Below are 16,607 nucleotides of genomic sequence, written 5' to 3' on the forward strand. Positions count from 1 at the left end.
AGTGGGACGTTCTGTTTACACTGGCAAAAGCGCGCTGAGCTCACTGAGTGGCAGTGGACTTGATATCAGTGCTGCAGCCAGTGCTAGACTGTGGCAACAATGGTGGAGACTCCTCTCCAGACCCGGGGAAGGGGAGCATAGCGCAATTTTTTTTTTTTTTTTTATTGTTTTTGTTTTTTAACACCAAACATTAACTGGGAGGGGAAAACCACTTTCTTTTTGATTTGTGCATACTCCTCTTCATTCCTCCCTTTATAATCTTTAGCCATGTTATCTTATTTGAGCTCTGCCATTACTCCATTTTTTCCCCTTCAGGTGAACCAATCAGGCCTATTGACCCAGCAGCTTGGGTTTCTCATACAGCAGCAATGACCGGTACCTACCCAGCCTATGGAATGAGTCCATCTATGAGCACAATAACTTCAACCAGCTCCTCCATTACCAGCTCTATACCTGAAACTGAGCGTAAGTGTAATAGCTTTATTGGTTCTAGTCCTCGAAGACTGATATCAGTTCTTACTTTTTGGCTCTGTTCACACTAACTCTATGGTTTACATCTTAAATGGATTCCAGAGGACAATGCCAGACCTGTGCACAACAGATACTGGAGGTGACAGATTGACCCCATCGATTTATAGTGGAGGCTGCCGGGTTCAACTATGATGTATGCCACATACAAGATAAAAAGAAAAAGTTCTGTCCATCAAATGTCTAATTTTTGTCTAGAGGGGAAAAAACAAAACTTTAGCAGAAGAGAAGTGACGCAGCCATTGCATCTCACTCTTCTTTGTCTCCTCTAAGGCTTCGATGACTTTCAGCTGTCCATACATAGCGACATGGTGACGATTGTGAAGGCAATGAGCTCACCAGAATCTGGTTTGGAGGTGCGGGATAGGATGTGGCTTAAAATTACCATCCCCAATGCTTTTATCGGTAAGTAAGGTTGTATCTACGGTAATGGTGACTATTTATCATGTAGTATTTTCTTGTATTTGTCCCTCATCCCAACTGATCTTGGTCAGTTTTTCATATATTTAGTAAACCACAGTGAAATATGATGATTTGCCATTGTTTGTTTCCCTAATTTCATTGCTGATGTTTCTGTTTTCAGGCTCTGATGTAGTAGACTGGCTGTATAACCATGTAGAGGGCTTCACAGATCGCCGAGAAGCAAGGAAATATGCAAGCAATCTTCTGAAAGCTGGATACATCCGCCATACAGTCAATAAAATCACTTTCTCTGAGCAGTGTTACTACATTTTTGGAGATCTTTGTGGCAGTATGTACCTATCCATTATTCCACCAAAGCTCAAATGTGTATTGCATTACATATGGATGTTCTTCATTATTCTCTTCAAACAGGATTTGTTTTTCTACATTGGTACTTGAAAGGATTTTATTGCAAAGGGCATTTTATATTTAGGTGTTAAATGTATAGTCTCTGGGGGTCCGGAGAGGCCCCTCTTCCCATTTGTTCTCACCACATCTCCACTGTATGGAAGATTTTGATGTAGATGTGGTCAATCTTATACATTGCTTTTCTTTTGAAGACTGATGTCCACGTTCTTTACTTCGCTACCTTCATCAATCTTAGGCCACAGCCTCACTATCAGTATTTGGTCAGTATTTTATATCTGTATCTGTAAGCCAAAACCAGGAGTGGATGATAAATACAGAATTGGTGACTTGTTTCTATTATACCTTTTCTCTGATTGTTCCTCTCCTGGTTTTGTCACCCACTCCTGACAAAAAATACTGACCAAATACTGATAGTGGGGCCGTGGCCTTAGATGATGAAAAGAGAAGTAAAGTGTAAGCATAACCACCTCTCCATATTAATAGGAGATAAATGACCCCCTTCTTATGATTTATTTGTTTCACCACTCTGGTGGATATGTTCTAAGTTGTGATGTTGGGGCAAGCCCTTTAATAGAACTGATATACAAAATCTCCACACTGAGTCTTTAAAGCCAGTCATAGATTGTGGTCGGGGGGGGGGGGGGGTAAATACAATTAATCTGTGACATGCAGTACTAATAGCTCATATTCTGTATTGTTATGCATGTTGTAAATTTGGAGGCTTTACATTTTGATTCATTCGACAATACAATATGATGGGAAGCAAAAATAGAAAATGAAAGCTTTTTAAGACTTGTCATTTAAACACCTATTTATAATGTGAGGAAACGTCTTCTCTCTGTCACACTGGTATTTCATCTTCTCTGTAAACCACATAAATGCTGATTTTCGAGTTAAAAGGTTTCATTTTGTTTCTCTTCATTCGTCAGATATGGCAAATCTTTCTTTAAATGATCATGACGGTAGCAGTGGGACATCCGATCAGGACACATTGGCTCCACTTCCACATCCTGGAGCGGCTCCCTGGCCCATGGCGTTTCAGTATCAGTACCCATTGCCTCATCCTTACAGTCCACACCCAGGATTTCCAGAACCTGGATATAGCTATGGAGGTGGTAGTGCTGGCAGTCAGCACAGTGAAGGTACGTACGCCTTTATTAAAACCTTCTTAGAAATGCAATATAACTGCGATTCGCAAATGTTTTTACGTATTCTGGCCCTTGTAGCATTATTGTATCTGAAATTCCTCTAACTATAAAGGGGCTGTCCAGAACGTCAGACGTTGAGGATAAAGATAGTCCATCAATGCTTATCGTTGGTGGTGCGACACCTGACGCCTCCACTAATCAGCTCTTCCCAGTGCCGACAGCAGACGAGACTGCTCAGTTATGGAGCTGCACAGCTGTGTCTACTGCATAGTGGATGGGTACTGCACATCCACCCCCTATTCGTATCAATAGGGGGGCAGTACTCGACAGTGACGACACACAGCTCCGTGAACTGCATAGTCGTCACTGTCGAGTACTGCCCCCTATTGATACGAATAGGGGGTGGATGTGCAGTACCCATCCACTATGCAGTAGACACAGCTGTGCAGATCCACAACTGAGCAGTTCTGGCCGCAGCCCGCATCGGGAACAGCTAATTAGTGGGGATGTTGGATGTCGCACACCCAACAATTTTACATTAATGTTAATGTCTCAGATATCCCCTTTAAACCCACTTTCCCTCATAGCATGAGAGGTGCAGAAGGCTAGTCAATTATGATTTATCCATAGAGATAAACATATCCAAGATGCTCCATTGTTAAAATAAATTCCATTTGCAAATATATTTTTTTAACTACGTCTATTTTTTAAGAGTATTAACCTCTTCAACTCTTGCCGCTAATTACAACTTGCTGCTTCCATTTCTTCAGGGTTTCATTCCTAACCCTCTGAAAAATTGAAAAGCATAGTCTGATTAGATGCAGTTTTTTCCTTTCAGTCTAAAATCTCTTGTTTTTCTGTTTGTCTATTGCAGGTAGTAGAAGTAGTGGCTCCAACCGCAGTAGTACAGAAAAGAGGAAAGACCCTAAAACTGGTGACTCTAAATCTGGAGGGAGTGGAAGTGAGTCGGACCACACTACACGTAGCAGTCTACGAAGAGACAGAGCAGCAAGTGAACGCTCCGTACCAGCAAGTGAACACAGTCACAGGAGCCACCACTCCATAGCACACAGCATCCGGAGCCACCATACACACCAGTCATATGGTCCTCCCGGGATTCCTCCTCTTTATGGCCCGCCAATGATGATGATGCCAGCTCCACCCCAACTCATGGGCCCTCCAGGAGCCCCACCAGGCCGTGATTTAGCCTCTGTCCCACCTGAACTCACCGCTAGTAGACAGTCTTTCCGCATGGCTATGGGCAATCCCAGTGAGTTCTTTGTGGATGTTATGTGAGCAAAATTTCCAATGTCGGCCCTGTTTTTTAGCAAGTTTTGTTTTCTGAAAATGTTCTAATTATTATTTACATCCTGATACTAAGTACAGAAATGGAAAGGCCAGCACGATTCCGCTCAGATGTGTGTGTGATGTTCGCACGGACCCTCACACTTGCCACTAATCCATGCACCTAATCTATGAGACCCCTGCTCCAGACTGTGTGTTTGTGCAGATGGAAGAGGCTGGCCACATTCTTGCCTGGTTGCTTGGCTTTTGTAACAGATTGATTTTAACAAATTAATATTGCATCTGTTTAAAAAAAAAAAACGCCAGTAATGGAATGGATTTACTTTATTTTTTCCCCCCTTTACAACTGTGTTTCTTTTATTAAGCAGCCAAGAATTCGGGGGTCTTTGACTTTCTCTGAGCAAGTTGCCAGTGAAAGTGCATGATCCTCAGTCGGAGGGTATCCCTTCCTTGAACAGATCATGGCGTCATTGTATAGATGAAGAGAATCCATTGCCACGGGAAGATTTTGGTCTTTAAGTAGAAGACGACTGATTTGGAGTGAAGCACCACAAGCCTTACATATTCATAAACCGCAAAAAACATGACTCTTGCCTTTGGAGTGCCATGATTTTTCTGATTCCATATATAAACTGATGTGCATCAAACCTCATACTCTCATATCTACTCTTGCAAGGAATTCAGCCCTTGTAGCTCCCTTTTCTAAAGGTACCCATTTTTTTGAAGAGTAGTAGGATCATCTGGTTTTTGACTGAACACCTTTCCTGTGAGGAAGGCCTGCGATTTCTTATATTTTATTATTGTGTTGCATTATATTGCACATCATACAGGCAGCAAAGAACTAATACCTCTTTTCAGCATGGGGTTGCCATGTAGATGTTAAACACTACATCTTTTACTTGTATTTTATTGTTTTGTTTTTTTTTGCTAAGTTCTCACCTGGAGAACAATGCCCATGAATAACGGTGCTAATGCAATATGAAAACTATATAATTTTTTTTCTTTTTTTTTTATATTTCCGCACTGTTTTTTTTTTTTGTCCCAAACACCATAACCTTTTGAATCTTTACAAGCCCACCCCCTCCTCCCGGTAACACTAAATAAAGGCACAATTGGGGCTAGTGGCAAACAGATTGTACTTCCAGTTTTAGCTTTTTCAGAGTTTGTATACAAACTGACAGGACAGCGCAGAATGGCACAATTGTAGAAAATTGATGATTTGCCTTAGCATCTACCCAAAGGGAGACTTGTGTTGTGCACAAGATCTGCTCCCGCTTTCTAGGCTCTGGACTGATGCATTGTTGCAATGTGGGTGTCTGGGAGCGACCCACCTGAAGCAGAACTGTGAGCAGGAGCTTCGTTTTCATTTGTTTTTGTTTTTTTTCCATTGCTTTGTTGCACTGAGATGTTTCTGCTGCAATAAATCTACACACATTTTATGTTGTGTCCTTTGATCTTGTGGGAGAATTTCTAAATGTTTTGGGATTTTAAAAGAATTCAACTAAAAAGGGGTTGTCCAGCCTTGGGGTACAAATCACTCTGTGACTGCAGACTTGTGAATCCTCACATTGCGAACGATTCTATGGCGCCAGGAGCGGGCTGTCATGACCACAAGTATGCGATTTGTATATTTGTGACCACATCCTGACTAGACTTGTTCGGCCCCTTGTATTGAGCGAGGCCACACATGTCTAGTTGGCACATGACTGCATTGTATTCAAATCACATACTTGCGGTCACGCACCCGCCTGCCTCCGACACCAGACAATCCTCACAGTGCGCACACGGTCAGTGACTGCAGACTGGTACCCTAACGCTGGATAACCCCTTTTAATTATGATTTTGTTGTTTTTCTTCATTATATCTTTTTATTAAACCGAATAATGAAAGGTAGAACAAAAGACAGGAGTTTAATGAAAGAATAGCAATTGAGCTACAATAAGAAACATAATGATGCCGACAAGTAGAAGACATTTGAAACCAGCAGATAAGCAACATCATTGATGTACTACATCTCAAGATGACATCCAAGCAGAAGTAGGTTAACAAACAGAACTTTCACAATCCAAATAGATGGTCCCACAAAAAAAAAATGTGATGTCAAGGAGTCATGGTATAAAGATACAAGTATTCAACATTGGATGGAGAGCTTCTATTCACTTAATATTCAGATGATACAAAATGAAGTAAAAGTAGTAATACACAACACAAAGTGAGAAGGAAAAGAAAGAAACGCAAGGAGAAAAAAACAGGAGGTGATCTACCAGGTACCAGTAAAATGAAGTAGTATATCCAGAAGAGGTCTTGGGCAGTTCTCATTCCATCAAGTAGCTGAAATAAGATGGGGTTAGTAATATCTTATAGCAACCTAGCAATGTCTGGGCCAGACCAACTTTTCCAGAAAGTATCATGTTTGTCAATGTTTTTTGCCACCTTCCATTCAATTAGCTCCTGTTGATTCATTTCTGTTATCCATTCTTGAACTGAGGGGGGTGCATGGGTTTTCCATTGTCCGGGTAAAAGCAATGGTGTCATTCAAAAGTACAACTCATCCCACAAAAATCAAGCCCTCACATGGCCATGTTGACGGAAAAATAAAAAAAGTTATGGCTCTGGGAAATACAGAGCAAAAACTCAAGGTGGTAAAGGGGTTAAGACCTTCCTGACCTGATGATTTTCAGTTTTTTTGGCCTTTTTATTTTTTCCTGCATTTCTTCCAAGAGCAATAACTTTTTTTTTTTTTCTGTCAACCTTGCCATATAGGGCTTGTTGTTTTTGTTTCTTTTTGCTGGATGAACTTCACTTTTGAATGACACCATTCATTTTATCATTTGATGAACTGGAAAAGCAGAAAATCAATTTTGAGACCCGTAACGTTTTTAATTTTCAATTGATGGGACTATGTTAGGGCTTGTTTTTTGGTCCCTGAGCTGCTGATTTTATTGGTACAATTTAGGGGTAGATACGCTTGTTGCACTTTTTTCCGCCATTTTGATTCTTTATTTTCTTATTTCAGCTGTTTATATATCAGGTTAATTCATTTTATATTTTGATAGATTGGCCTTTTATGGAAATATTATGTGTTCTTTTTTTTTTCTTATCTTTAAAAACCTTTTTTGTGCCTTGTAAATTCTGTTGTCAGAGATTGATAGTGGCATATAACAGGGTAACGACTGTGGGCTCTGCTACCCTCATGGGGATTAAAGGCAGATGGTGGCTGAATAATACTGCCATTATGTGCCAGCAAAAATGTGAGTTCAGCTCCTGAGCATGCATCAAAGAAAGGGAGCCAAAATATGACTTACCATTAAAGGGAATCGGTCAGTAGGTTTTTGCTATGAAATCTGAGGGCAGCATGAGGTAGGGGTTAAAACACAGAAGTCAAGGATGTATCGCATATCAAGCGGTGTGCTGTTGCTTACTTAGATTGAAGGTATTATTACCTGGTGATTACTATTTCTGTGAGGGCTTGCAAGTCCGATTCCGCCCCCTCCTGTGATAAGCAGCTCGCTGTCTATAAACAATGTACATAAAGAGCCTGGTGTGGGTGGGGGCTGCTTTCTAAGCTCTGCTGTACTGCTAAATATAAATTAAAAACTCTGATTACTGGGTGCAGCAGTTGTGATATAATCAAAGTGATACATCGCTGGATTCAGGGTCTCTTTGCCTACATCAGGCTCCTCTCAGATGAGGTAGCAAAAACTTGCTGACAAATTCCCTTTAAGTTATATGTCAGTAAGGGGCTAAAAACTGGTTGTACAGATGATCTCAAGAATGTGGTTGTAGATTCGGGAATTTTAGCATGTCAGATTTAGTAGAACTTTACATGTACAATGAAAGAGCAAGTGTCAGCATGGTCAATCTGGTCAGAATTCATTAGATGGCATGGTCTGAGGAGACGTGTCACATGCCATACAATGCATTCGTGCATTTGGCTCAAGGGAACAAAACGTACAATTCCAAGCAAAATAGTAAAACGCTGGATAAGACTTTCACTGAAAAATACTTGGGTGTATTAGTGAATAACAAACCCGCCTTTAGTGACCAGTGTCAGACAGCTGCTGTCAATGGAAATAAAATCATGGAATAAATGAAAGATAGATGCTCATGACAGGAATATGGTTTTGCCTCTATACAAGTCACTAGTGTGACCACACTTAGAATACTGTGTACAATTTTGGGCTCCAGTGTATAAGGACATAGATGAACTAGAGCGGGTGCAGAGAAGAGCGACCAAGCTTAATGGAATGGGTGGGCTGCAATGTCAAGATAGGTTATCAAACTCGGGGTTATTTGGCTTCGAAAAAAAGAAGGCATAGGGCTGATCTTATTACTATGTATAAATATGAGGTGACAGTACAAAAATCTGTATAATCTTTTTACACCTAGGTCTGCAACGCTGACAAGGAGGCATCCTCTACGGCAGAGATGTCAAACTCAAATACACAAAGGGCCAAACTTAAAAACTTGGACAAAGTCGCAGGCCAACCTTGGTATTAAAAAATACTTAATATTCAGTGGGGTCACAGAGGAGCTTATCTCACAACTTTGCAGCCCTTGTAGACTAGTTTTCCTCCTATTGAAGGCCCTATATTGCCCTTTCATTGCCTCCATAATGTATGATGCCAACAAAAGTCGTCCCCCCCCCCCCAAACACCGTTTGATACCCCCACAGTGAATTCCTCCACAGTACCTGCCACACATATGGTATGATGACCCTACTGTGATCCCCATACAGTATAATGGGCCCCCCCCATAGCCCTCCATACAGTATAATGGGCCCCCCCCCATAGCCCTCCATACAGTATAATGGGCCCCCCCCCATAGCCCTCCATACAGTATAATGACCCCACATAGTCCTCCATATGGTGTCGCGGGCCAAAGTTTGACATGTATGTTCTACAGCTAGAGGAAAGAAGGTTTAATCTTCATCACAGATGCAGATTCTTTACGAGCAGTGAGATTATGAAACTCTACTACAACATGCTATAATGGTCAACTCACTAAACAAATTTAAGGAGTGCCTGGATGACTTTCTTGAAAAAAAATATATTACAAGGTACAAATATTAGATTCTGGAGATGAGACATTAGTCCAGGGAACTAGTCTGATTGTTGTATCTGGGAGTCGGGAAGGAATTTTTCCCTAATATGGGGAAATTAGTATCTGTCTCAGGGTTTTTGCTTTGCTTTGGATCAACATTTTAGGTTATAGTTTGACGGGCCTACCCAAGATCACACTGGTTGGCTAAAGTCCTTGAGCACAATTTGTAAATGATGAATGTCATGGCAAATAATGAAATTCACAAGCATTAATATTAACCCCCTTAACGCTTCATGATGTTCTTTTATGTTGTGGAGTGTGTCATGGTCTTTGAGCAGGCTCAGGAGCGGCGTCTGCTTCACACAGGGCAGATGCGAGATATATTGCATATACTACATGTATCCCAAAATGGTATAAATAAAAACACCAGCTCGCAACACAAAAAAGTTCACAAAAAGTTCAGTTGACAGAAAAATAAAGTTATGAGTTTTGGAAAATGTTGGAAACTTTAAGCTCTTTACATATGAAAAATAGGAAGGGACCGCACGTTGTTTTTTTCATTTATTTATTAGGTTAATCCATGTACAGTAAACTACACATACACACACAGCACTAATTATATCACAGATATCGATCTATCCCATATCTAGCAATATCTTTGCACATCTAATAACATACCAAAGAGAGACAAAAATGCAAGTGAGCTGAGGCGCGGGATTCATGCAGAAATTCAGCTGCGTGAAAGCCTGAATAAACACTGATAGTGGGAACGTACCCTAAGCAGTATATATGGGCATGTAGGTCATAAGAAGCTGAATAAAATGACGCCTTTGGTATCAGCCAGTGTTGCAGTATTGTGGCAGTACAGCAGAGCTGTGAGAGCTGCAGCAAATGTGAGACAGTTCAGTTCTGCTGTTCTGTGTTAGTTACTTGTCTCACATGGGTAATGTCTCATTTATATATACAATAAGCCCTGGAGGCAGAGTCTCATGCAGATCAGTGTCCGGCCCATAGCCTGGAACAGCTCATTTACATATAAGAAAAACAAGGATTTCTCTGGAATAAGACATCGGATCACAGATATCAAGGTCTCACTTTATTCCGCTTCCTATAACCGAAATACCCATATAGACGGCTTAGGAGGGACGATCCTACTGACAGATTTCCTTTAATTTTTTTTCTCAACCATTCTTTTTATTTACGCAATTTAAAACCTTCTGTTTATGCCATTAAAACAGAATCATACCATACAAAATTAATAAAACAATTTATTGTATCTGGTCAGTAACTAGTGTTTAGGCGCACTCCATGTCTAAGAATGGAAGGAGCGCTTTTTTACTTTTGGAGTGCAGCTGTTGCTGGAATAGATTGCAGACACCATGTGGCATTTGCGCCTACTCAACCTCCACTCTATTCATTGTCTATGGGACTGCCAGAGACAGCTGAATACAGCTCTAAGGCTACGTTCCCATGATGAGCTTTTGGTGCGTTTTTGATGCTGGGTGTTTTTGCTGCATCAAAAACAGCGTCTAACAGTTCTAGCAAACAGGATGGGATGTATAGAGATCTCCTGCCTATTGTGCATCTTTCTAATGCAGCGTAATCTCAATTGTGGCGCGTGTTTCAATTTCGCAACATGTCAATTTCTCTTGTGGGTACACTGAGTTATATCTGCAGATTTTCCCCATAGATTTACAGTGGGAAAATAAATATTTGATACACTGCCAATTTTGCAAGTTTTCCCACCTACAAAGATTGGAGAGGTCTGTAATTTTTATCTTAGGTACACTTCACCTGTGAGAGACAGTATCTAAGAATAAAAAACAGAAAATCACATTGTATGATTTTTTACATTATTAATTTGCATTTTATTGCATGAAATAAGTATTTGATACAATAGAAAAACAGAAGTTAATATTTGGTACAGAAACCTTTGTGTGCAGTTACAGAAGTTGGACGTTTCCTGTAGTTCTTGACCAAGTTTGCACATGCACACACTGCAGCAGGGATTTTGGCCTCCTCCTCCTCCATACAGATCTTCTCCAGATCTTTCAGGTTTCCGAGGCTGTCTCTGGGCAACATTGAGTGTCAGCTCCCTCCAAAGATTTTCTATTGGGGTCAGGTCTGGAGACTGGCTAGGCCACATCAGGACCTTGAAATGCTTCTTACGGAGCCACTCCTTAGTTGCCCTGGCTGTGTGTTTTCGGGTCATTGTCATGCTGGAAGACCAATCCATGACCCATCTTCAATGCTCTCACTGAGGGAAGAAGGCTGTTGGCCAAAATCTCGTGATACATGACCCCATCCATCCTCCCTTCAATACAGTGCAGTCTTCCTGTCCCCTTTGCAGAAAAGCACCCCCAAAGTATGATATTTCCCCCACCATGCTTCAGTGATGATGCTTGTTTTCAGGGAGGGGGTAGAAGCTGTGTCAGTGACTGCAGCCTCTGCCCCCTGATGATGCTTTGAGTATCCCAGCATGCACTGGGGATTCTCAAATGCAGCATCATCAAAAAGCAAGTAGGGGGAAAAAATAGAAAAGCAGTTAGATGGTGTAGTGAGGGAAGGATAGGGAATTTTTAATGCAAGTATATTAGAAAATAAAAAGGAACTGGAGAAAAAATGGAATCCTAGCGGCTGATAAAATGTAGCAATTCTTATTTCATGTCTTTTAAAAAGATGGATATCCATACAATAAGAAAACATGCTGACGCGTTTCTGGCCAAGGCCCTTAGTCATATCATGTAAATAATAAGCTTGCGGATGTACTATTTAACCAAATCATCATCCAATGACACTGGGATATAAGTTACCAGATTTTAATTATTTGATATACAGGTTGAAAAAAAAAAAACACATTCAATACATATTAGTTCAGAGTGATATTCCTATAACAATATTGAGTACGATATGCGATAAAACACAGCTTCCAAGACTAATATCACAATAATGCATGTATCCACAAAAACAAAACAATTTAAAACATCATGCAACACAATGAATTATTCTGCTTCTTCATGTGAACATGGGTATGTGACACAAGGTAGTACTCAGATTCCACAATGCATTGAATACAGTGCCATTGGATGAAGATTTGGTTAAATAGTACCTCCGCAAGCTTATTATATACATTTGATGACTAAGGGCCTCGGCCAGAAACGCGTCAGCATGTTTTCTGTTTTTTTATTGTACGGATATCCATCTTTTTAAAGACATGAAATAAGGATTGCTAAATTTTATCCACCGCTAGGATTCCATTTTTTCTCCAGTTCCTTTTTGCTTCATTCCAGTGGTCAACGGATTGGAATCAGGCTGCAATCATTTGGAGCAACTAAACTACAATACACACTGTGAGGCTTTCTGCCTTCTTTTTCTTACTCTATATTAGAAAATAGTTTTGATTGTGGCATTAAATAGATAGGGATTTAAGATGAAACCTTCTGACCTCTCCTTTAAACATGATGATGAAGCAGGAGCTGTCATATCACTGGTCCTCCATCCTATGTTGGTAGAGATGGAGGACATGCAAGGATCTTTAGGTCAAGTGACTGAACAGCAGAGGCCGGCTGAGTACCAGGGATGTGACCTCACACACTCTGTGAGTGGCATTATCCTGTGTAGAAGGGGACTTTGAGAGCATCATACTTTATGGGGTGGGGGGAGACATACTGAGTGTGAGGGTAATGTACTGTGTCCTATTGTATGAGGTCACTGTGGGATATTATACTGTACGTGGGGGACTATTGGAGCATATTATGCACCTATGGGAGACGTACTGTGGGGACATCCTATTGTCTGTGGTGGCTTCATACTGCTTGCGGAGGCTATGGAAAGGGCTTTATACTGTGGGTACAGTAATGGGCTAACCTCAAAACAATATTTCTGCATGGCACATATAAAGGATTAGGTTAGGGATGTGGCTTAGCATAAATTAAAAATGTATGTATGTGTCTCTCTTTCCTATCTTTCAAAGTTGGGAGAGAAGGAACATGTGGCATAGAAGGTGATTGATCCTGGCCTTCCTATAAGGCTGGTTTCACACGTCCGGATATTTCCAATATTGGATAAACCCGTACCGGAGATATCCGTGTGCACCTGTGTGGCACGTGTGGTACACGTGTACAGCATCAGGATCACACGTACCGGCGCCTGGGAATCAGCGGTACAGGTAGCGCTGTTCCCAAGCGCCGGGTGCTGAACACTGCCCTCATCATTGTCTCCTGCCAGCGCTGTGATCAGCACCAGCAGGGACAATGATGAGGATAGTAGTGTCTGCTTCTGGTATCTCCACCCGTAAAAATAAGAATAAAAAAACATATACTCATCTGTCTTAAGTGTCCCCTGCTGTAATCCATGCTACTGCTCACACCGAGGAGACGGAAAGAATGACTCCTTCAGTGACCTCCACTGCGCTCAGTGAGTGACAGGACACCTCTCGCTGCAGGAGTCACTCCTCGGCGTGAGCAATAGCATGGATTACAGCGGGGGAAATCTCCAGACAGGTGAGTATGTTTTTCTATTTTATTCTTATTTTTACACAGGGACACTGCAGGAGCAGACATTACTACTCTCATCATTGTTCCTGTTGGTGCTGATCGCAGTGGATCTGAGCGCAACTATGATGAGGGCAGTGTTCAGCACCCGGCACTTGGGAACAGCGCTACCTGTACCGCTGATTCCCAGGCGCCGGTACGTGTTTACACAGACCCATTGACTTGAATGGGTCCATGTGATCCGTGCTGCCGGCCAGAAACGGACATGTCTACGTGTGGATCACACTGACACACGGTCCGTGAAAACACACTGATAAGTGAGCAAACCCATAGATTTGAATGGGTCTGGGAGTGTCAGTGTCTCCAGTACTTGCGGAAACTGTCACCACACATACTGGACACACTGACGTGTGAAAGAGCCCTAAGAGAGTGAGAAGTGACGTTACACAGGACCTTCATGGCCACTTCTTCATGATATGATACTTCTGTAATTTACTAAGGAAATTAAAAAAAAAAAAAAAAACACACTGAAGAGGATAAAATACATTCAGTAAGGCTCCAGTGTGGAGATTTATTATTTACTTTGTGACAGAAAAAAAGGTTGTAGATCTGTGTGTAACATCTACAGTAAGGCTACATTCCCACGATGAAATTTTGGTGAGTTTTTGATGTTGCAGATTTTGTGCACCATTTCCTCCCCCATTATGTAAATTAAGTTACATGTGTTTTTAGTTTTTTCATTGCGTTTTTATTGCCTGGTTTGTCACTCTCCACAAGGAGAAACGTTACCCCTTAGGCTGTGTGCCCATGATGCGTTTTTTAAGCGTTTCCACAGCGGCAAAAAAATGCTGCAGAAACGCTTAAAAATGCATGGTAGAAGGCCTGCCATGTTCCCCAATGATAATCCGCATGTGCTGTGCACAAGCTGCGGAAATTTCCGCTGCAGATTATCATTGCGGAAAAAAATGCAGCACTACCAATTATTTTGCGGAAGCGCTGCGTTTTCACCGCCATTGACTTGCATTGAAACGCTTGGATTCCGCATCACTGCATCTGTACATGCGGATAACATGCATTTCAATGTGCGGATGGTACCCGGGTGTGGAGGACAGGAGACTCTCCTCCGGACCCGGGTACCATAGAACATGTAAAAAAAAGAATAAAATAAATATGATACTTACCTTCTGATGGCCCGCGGTGTGCTTGTCTTCGCTTTCCAGCAGTTCGCGGTGGATTGAAGGACCTGCGCTGACATCATAGTCATGTGACGGGTCACGCGATGCTGACGTCGGCAGGTCCTTCAGTGTACCGCGAGCTGCCGGCAAGCCAGGACGGAACGAAGCAAGACTCGGGGGGGCCATCAGAAGGTAAGTATAGATTTATTTTTTTTATTTTTTACCATTCTTTACAGTCACACTATATAAATCCATGCCGGTTACATGGATTTATATAGTGTGACCAAGTTGTCAAGCACTTTCCAAGTGATGCCAAAATCGCTTGGAAAGCGCTTGTCAACCCGCATGCGGAAATGCATGTGAAGAACGCTTCACATCCTTATGTCCCTGGCAGGAAAAACGCATGTACAATCCGCATGCGTTTTTTCTACCAGGGAGATGCTCAGGAAAAAATCCAGAGAATTTCCGCATCGTGGGCACATAGCCTTAGACCTCAATCCAGAGCCTCTCGTATAGCCAAATCAGTTCTCATGCTTTGCACAGACGAGGGGCAACACCCCGAAACACCGTGTCTGCAAATGGAGATTCTGGTTTGGCTTTCATCCCAAGTTATGTGGCAAGGCTCGTTAAAGGGTCGATATTGACTTGTAGGATTGCTGCTTCCAATAGGTGGCGCTAGAGTTCTAGTCCTCTTCCTCGCTGAAGAGACAATTTGCATATTGCGTTTGTTATGCTGCATTTTTTTGTCTCTTTTTGGTATGCCGTGTTTCTAATAAAGCTGCTTTGTTTTGTTTTTTTGCCTGGTATTTGGTTTTAATAAAACTTTATTAACATACTTAGGTGCGGATTACATATGTCTTTGATGCCTTTGGCTAAGTGCCCACGATGCAGAAATGAAGCAGAAAATTTCTGCATCTCCCTGGCAGAAAAAACGCATGCAGATTGTGCATGCGTTTTTCCTGCCAAATTTTTCCGCATGCGGGTGTCAAGCGCTTTCCAAGCGATTTTAGCATCACTTGGAAAGTGCTTGACAACTTGGTCACACTATATAAATCCATGCAAACGGCATGGATTTATATAGTGTGACTATAAAGAATGTTTAAAAATAAATCGATACTTACCTTCCGATGGCCCCCACAGTCTTGCTGCACTCCTGTGCTGGCTGTCGGGAGATCGCAGTACACTGTACTCAAAGACCTGCCGTCACATGACTGACGTCAGCGCAGGTCCTTCAGTCCTTTGCGATTTGCCGGCAAAGGAGAACAAGCACACCGCGGGCCGCCAGAAGGTGAATATAATCTTTATTTTTTATTTTATTCTTTTTTTCAAAGGTACAATGGTACCCAGGTCTGGATGAGAATCTTCTCTCCTCCAGACCTGGGTACCATCCGCACATAGAAACGCATAGAATCCATGTACACAAATGTACTGACACGGATTATATGCGTTTCAATGCAAGTCAATGGCGGTGATTACGCTGCGTGTCCGCAAAATTAATAGACATGCTGCGGATTTTTGAGCGCAGCATGGGCATTGACATTGCGGCTTGTCATTGGGGGACCATGGGGGGGCGAATTACCAAGCGTTTACGCTGCGGAAATGCCACAGCGAAAACACATAGTGGGCACTTAGCCTTTCTGTCACAGAAACATACTAAAAACGCATGTGTGTTTACCTGTGGATTTTTAGCATCTAATGTAAGTCTATGGGGAAAAATCTACACAAAACTCAGCGTACCCGCAAGAGAAATAGACATGTTGTGGATTTGAAACACGCACTGCAGGTCCCATCCATTTGCTGGAACTGTAAGGCTATGTTCACACGTTGCATTTTTGCTGCGTTTTATTCTGCAGGCAAAACCTGCTCTCTTGGCAGTAAAGAAGCAACGTCAGAAAAGCAGGTTTTGAGGAGTTCTGCTGTGTTTTTATCGGGTGCATGCTGATAAAGTTTAGTGCATAAAAAATAACCTGATTCAACTTCCTCAAGTTTTGGCACCAAAAACGCAGGAGAACCTGATACCTGTGATGATCGCACTACGAAAAATGCTGAAAGAAGGGACATGCTGCCGTTTCCAAATGACAAAA

General features: G+C 41.9%; 1 protein-coding gene across 3 annotated transcripts in view; it reads left to right on the forward strand.

The window, feature by feature from the left end:
* The window catches only part of DVL3 (dishevelled segment polarity protein 3), a 68,026-nt gene extending 62,775 nt beyond the window's left edge, over nt 1-5,251 (forward strand). For 2 of the 3 annotated variants that reach the window (XM_073675312.1, XM_073675314.1), the window contains 6 exons: nt 316-465; nt 802-933; nt 1,112-1,279; nt 2,289-2,501; nt 3,382-3,777; nt 4,181-5,251. In XM_073675312.1, coding sequence (XP_073531413.1) covers nt 316-465; nt 802-933; nt 1,112-1,279; nt 2,289-2,501; nt 3,382-3,777; nt 4,181-4,212 — 1,091 coding nt within the window. In that variant the 3' untranslated portion in view covers nt 4,213-5,251. Of the gene's footprint in view, nt 1-315; nt 466-801; nt 934-1,111; nt 1,280-2,288; nt 2,502-3,381 lie in introns of all 3 variants that reach the window. The other variant, XM_073675313.1, reaches the window with a different exon arrangement.
* The last annotated feature ends 11,356 nt before the right edge of the window (nt 5,252-16,607 follow it).

This window comes from Phyllobates terribilis, unplaced genomic scaffold (genome assembly GCF_046119375.1).
Source record: "Phyllobates terribilis strain yellow unplaced genomic scaffold, ASM4611937v1 Scaffold_3__8_contigs__length_932513732, whole genome shotgun sequence".
Lineage (NCBI taxonomy): Eukaryota > Metazoa > Chordata > Amphibia > Anura > Dendrobatidae > Phyllobates > Phyllobates terribilis.